Here is a 5,966-nt window from a genome sequence, read left to right as displayed (position 1 = left end):
AAATATTACCATATTCCCAAACAAATGTTTGTTTCAAAATTAGGTTGAGAGTCTTATACAGAATACAAATTAAATGTTTAGGGGAAAATAGGATGACCAAATCTTTCAAAAAGGGGAGGGTCTCAGAGAATTTGCTTTATCTCTGTGGACTTTGTTTACTCATCTGAAGAGAATGAATTGAATGTTGTATGGTGGTAAAATGATCAGAATCTATGCACTTCAAATTCTTTAGGTGTTTGTGCGGAGCTGTAGTATGTATACATTTTCCATTTCAATTTCTATTGGTTCTGCCCTAAGAACAGGTTGGTAGTTCTTTTTATGTTTTTCTTTCAGGTAATTTACTTGGTTTTTTGGAGGGGAATTTGCCCTCCTGGATTAATTCCATGGAAAAAACCAACAATGTAACTGAATTCATTTTCTGGGGCCTTTCTCAAAACCTGGAGGTTGAAAAAATTTGTTTCGTGGTGTTTTCTTTCTTCTACACAGTAATTCTTCTGGGAAACCTCCTCATCATGCTGACAGTTTGTACTGGCAACCTTTACAAGTCTCCTATGTATTTTTTTCTTAACTCTTTGTCTTTTGTGGACATTTGTTACTCCTCAGTGACAGCTCCTAAAATGATTGTTGACTTATTAGCCAAGAGTAAAACTATCTCCTATGTTGGCTGTATGTTGCAACTTTTTGGGGTACATTTCTTCGGTTGTACTGAGATCTTCATTCTTACTGTAATGGCCTATGATCGTTATGTGGCCATCTGTAAACCCCTACACTATATGACCATCATGGACCGGAACAGATGCAACAAAATGTTGCTGGGGACCTGGATAGGTGGGTTCTTGCACTCCATTATCCAGGTGGCTCTAGTGGTCCAGCTACCCTTTTGTGGACCCAATGAGATTGACCACTACTTTTGTGATGTCCACCCTGTGCTGAAACTTGCCTGCACAGACACATATGTTGTTGGTGTTGTTGTGACAGCCAACAGTGGGACCATCGCTCTGGGGAGCTTTGTCATCTTGCTAATCTCCTATACTGTCATTCTGATGTCCCTGAGAAAGCAGTCAGCCGAGGGCAGGCGCAAAGCTCTGTCTACCTGTGGCTCCCACATTGCTGTGGTTATCATCTTTTTTGGTCCCTGCACTTTCATGTACATGCGTCCTGATACTACCTTTACAGAGGATAAGATGGTGGCTGTCTTTTACACTATTGTCACCCCCATGTTAAATCCTCTGATTTATACACTGAGAAATGCAGAAGTGAAGAATGCAATGAAAAAACTGTGGGTGGGAAGGTTTTCAGGGAGAATAATGACAAATAATTACAAGTAATGATAGTTTAAGTTGATAACCTTCAATTTTCTCAGCCTTGGTTAACTCATCTGCATAATGAAGACAATAATGCAAACCTCATAGTTATTGGAGGGAAAAATTAGACAATAACACATTCCATAGGAATAAAGTAATGTTTATTGATATTATTATTACATATATTCTGATATTTAATAATCAGATATCTTCTTTTCAAAATATCCAGACCAGAGGAATTTTATTAAACTAAATATTATCATGACCTCATTCAGCATCATTCTTTTTTCCTCCTCCCATTATTGCCTTTTTGCCATTTTCTTTAAAGTGTGAAAGTCTAATGTCTTAAGTACTTAAGGCTTTTCTAGTGTTTAGAATTGTGATTGGGGCATATTAAACAGTTTATATATGTTGTCTCAAGAAAAATACATAATAACTAGCAGTGATCTGAACTATAGCACTCTGATGTAATTGCTCCCAACCAGCAATTCCTGAGTAAACCAAACCTAGTAAGCTAGGAATGAGAGGGCAGGAGTGAGCAAAATATAAAAGAGATAAGACAAGTTTAAAACAAAAAACCTGATGCCATTTTCTAGTTTTGAGAAAAAGTTTTTCCTTTCTTTTAGCCCACTTTTTGTTGAAACAGTGAAATATAAGAACATTGGACAAATTTACATCTAAGCTTCCCCTTTTAATTTTAACATCCCATCAATATGCTTTTGCTAATTGGAATCTTGTATGTATTTGTAATCTGTAGCCAGAGTCCCTATTAATATAAAATGACTAACAGAAAAAATGGAAGAAACTGAATAAAAACAGTCACCTGTGAAGAATAGGTGACTATGCTCAAATAAACAGGGTAAATACAATTTACTGTAATGCATGGTTGAGAAACCATATTTTCTCCAATGTTTGAACCAAACAGCTTTAATGAATACAGTGAGCCATTTCTCACTGTTTTCTTGACTTACTTAACCACAATTTCCAGCTATTAATTCCAGAAGAATTCATTCTTGAGAAATAAATATATGTCTGTCTCATGTGAAATTATACTTGCCTCAGTATATATTGTATCTTTATTGTGAGACACAGCCTGAGATTTTTTTCTTTTAGTAGGTGAATATATCACTGACTACCGCTCAGCAATTGTCCCATTTTCCACAGATTATCCAGTTACTTAGTGTATGTTTGTCATTGTGGTGTGTGTGTGATGTGCATTTGTATATGTGTGCATGTGTAAACATTACACACATTAAGGATTACAAATAGTTAAGGCTTAAGTAATGCTTGCTGATGTTGCTACAACCACAGAATTAAGGACAGGAAATATGAAAAACAGCAAGAAATCTGGGTTAGAAGATATAATAGAGAAATTAAGATAATTGCTTAAGGATCGAGCAAGTCCATGGTTATAGTCCCAGCATAGATACATACTCACTGGGTGTCTGTGGTCTTCTATTTCTTCAACTTTAAAATGAAGACTAGATTAATGCTTTTCAAAGTTAGCTGATAATTGGAATCACCTTGAGATATTTTTGAACATATAAAAGGATCTAGTCCAAGTGTTTCTGATTGAGAAGTTTGGGGTTAGGAGGCATGTAAAACTCTGTATTTTAAAAAAAACTCCTATAATGATTTTTAGGTAGCCAATGATCACTGCTCAGGAAACTGGATTTGGAAACCCTGGGACAAGACATTTGATGTTCTTAGAACTTCAGAAGTCTGTGAGTCATAGTAATCCAAAGATCCTCACTTTGAATATATACTGCCATCTATTCTATCAACTAAAACAAAGAGAGCTAAAATTGCACTGATTTAGAAAACTGAAATAAATTCTATTCATGGTATAATTTTTCTGCAATTCCTGTATGCCTTCACATTAAGTGTTTGAATATAAGGGGAAAATATTAGTGATATGGCAGGTCTGAGGTGTCTAAGAAGGTAAAAACTGACATATTCTTGACTCTCAAAAGATGAAAAAGGGAGCATGTCAAGTACTACTCAAGTTTCCACCAGTTACTTTATTCTTATTCTTAGCCACAAAAGCTTCTAAGTCAGTTTCCATCAGAGAAGTTCAGAGAGTCTCCTCTTGGTTCTTTAAGATGACCAAGAAAGATGAGAACTCAGTTTCTTCTCACTTTGGTCAACAACAGCAATTTATTCCACAGGTGTATGATTACAATGTTGGGTACCATGTTTGTATCTTTTTTATCCCTGCTGCCCCAAGATGGTTGATATGACTTTGTGAAATAGATGCCTTTATTGATGAAAAAAAAAGTACTACTTCTCATTTTCTAGATGAAGGGATTAGTTTCATAGTACAAAACAATGAAAATATGTCTCCCTGTATCATCAAACTAATGGTTATACTTCTGTACTCTGGGGCATAACATATTTTAAACACATTTTCATGCAATGTTCAATTGCATGTGTAAACATTACTTTCCTATTCTTCTATATGGTAACTTTCATTCTTTAAACAACCCAGGAGATCAGAACATTTCTCACATATCAGGGTCTCCAGAAATTCACTAATTTTTTGTCAGTATTCTGGTGAGTCTCAATTTTTGCATAGGGACTGTCTTTGAACACAATAAGACCTGAAAACAATAAGATAAAACATCTCTCTGTACAGGAAGAATGAGAGTTACATGGAGTACACGTGAATCCAATGTGAAGCCTGGAATTAAGCTCAGGTAAATCCAGCCTAGATTAGATGAATTACTGCTAATCTACAGGCATATGAAAAAGAATGAAATACTTGTTGAATGAGCCATGGGTTTTCAAATGTCTTGTTACACAACTTTTTTGAGATGAATGGCCAAGGAATTGTATGGACAAATTGTGGAAGTGGAGGTTTTGAGATATGTTCTTAAATTTATAAAGTTTATTGAATATTTAGTGTGAGGTAGTTTTCAAGGAGCAGTGAAAAAAGCTCATGCTAGAGATAATGGGCATGAGGGACAGCACATAACTTTTATCATACACATAAAGGCCAAATTGGAAATATACAAGTGTGCAGCTAGCTTCCGTTCTGCTATTTCCTCCATTGATTTTATATATATATATATATAAACCTTGCTTGAGTACATTCCATTTCACCCCTCTTTTGTTGATAAATTATAGGAAGAGAGTTGACAGAAAGATAAACATACGTTCAAAAAGACTTCTGAAAGTCCTATGTCCTTTTCAGAGAAACCAATTAGGTAATTTCTCACCAGTAGCTAATTTAGTTCATTACTGGAAAATGTGGTCCACGCACACATATCAGCAACAGGCTTCTTAAAATAAGCACTAAAATTTAACACTTGCCCAACCATTTCTGCCCACAACACAAGACATTTCTATTGTTCTTTACCTTCCTGAATTAAATAATACAACCAAGATGTAATCACCACAAGATCTATGTCAACACTAGAATCTGACTGATCCACTATTGTCTTTCTTCCGTCCACTTTGTCTGGGATCACGAAGATCAAAATAAGCTCCAGAATGTCAGAGTTGGAAGGGACACGATCATTTGATCTATTGCCTTTGCACACAGATGAGTGTGAACAGGATGATGATGTAGGAAATGTCAAAATGAAGATTATTTATATGGTAGTAATAATCATAAAAACCAACAGACAGGCACCACTGCAGGCCCAGTTTTAACAGTTTTAGCAGAAATGGTGCATCTGATAAGGGCTACAGAAGGGAAGTTCTGTGAGTACCTGAGTTCTCATAAATGAAGATCAAAGTGTGTAGAAAAAATATTTACCTCTGAGGAACAAAGGAAGTGATGGTCATGAGGATTTTAAAGTTATATAATTCTGTATTATGATTTCTTTAATAGGGATGTTATATTTCAATATTGCTTCCATAATTAAAGTTAATTAAGAACTCATTAATTTTTAATATAACAAAATTATATTACATAATGTATGAAATGAAACAAAGTAAAATAGAAAAGTTGTCAAGTATTATATTTTATTCTTCAATAGTTACAATATTTTTAATTACTTTATTAAATATATACATAGATGGTATTCTGTAAGCATTATATTTGATCAATTTCTATAAACTAGGCAGATATATTTCTGCTTCCCACTCTTATACAAGAGACACAAAGAAACAAGAATTATTTATGTCTCTATATAGATATTTATGCATATCTGAATATACATTTATATCAACACCTGCATCTCCTTTTACATCTATATCTGATTTGGTTTTAGTATCACCATTAAAGGGTAAGACTCTTTTATAATCCTGATGAAATCTGAATGAATTCCAAGATGATTTTTTTTTAATACAATAAAATTTAGTTTTAAAGAGATTTTTAATAAGTTACATCTAAAGTATGAGGGACTCTGATAATTCCACCCCTATCCCTCTCTCATCTTCCCCTATTAATAACATATTAAAATTGTGCGGTACATTTTTTAAAATTGGTGAATAAATACTGAAGCATTGTTACAAACCAAGGTCTACAGTTTATACTGTAAATTACACTTAATTCTAAATGCCCTAAATATGCCCTATGTTCCACCTCTTATTCCCTCCCATTCCCATCAGAACCTCTTGTAACCACTATGTTTATATCAATGTCGTGTGTTCTTCTTTACTAAAGTATTAATAAGTTTACTTTGTCCCTGGTTGCATTTCCCACATATGTTTGTT

At 34.3% G+C, this 5,966-nt stretch overlaps 1 protein-coding gene across 1 annotated transcript; it reads left to right on the top strand.

Annotated features, from left to right (window-relative positions):
• Positions 1–383: 383 nt before the first annotated feature.
• On the top strand, positions 384–1,328 carry LOC101412918 (olfactory receptor 4S2). Its single transcript, XM_004461084.3, has one exon. It carries the CDS (start codon positions 384–386, stop codon positions 1,326–1,328), a length of 945 nt encoding a protein of 314 aa, XP_004461141.3.
• Positions 1,329–5,966: the final 4,638 nt, after the last annotated feature.

This window comes from Dasypus novemcinctus, chromosome 14 (genome assembly GCF_030445035.2).
Source record: "Dasypus novemcinctus isolate mDasNov1 chromosome 14, mDasNov1.1.hap2, whole genome shotgun sequence".
NCBI classification, from domain to species: domain Eukaryota; kingdom Metazoa; phylum Chordata; class Mammalia; order Cingulata; family Dasypodidae; genus Dasypus; species Dasypus novemcinctus.
This window is presented reverse-complemented; position numbering and strand designations above follow the sequence as displayed.

Coding starts and splice junctions, on each gene's coding strand:
- LOC101412918 (XM_004461084.3), top strand. CDS start 384: ATGGAAAAAACCAACAATGTAACTGAATTCATTTTCTGGGGCCTTTCT.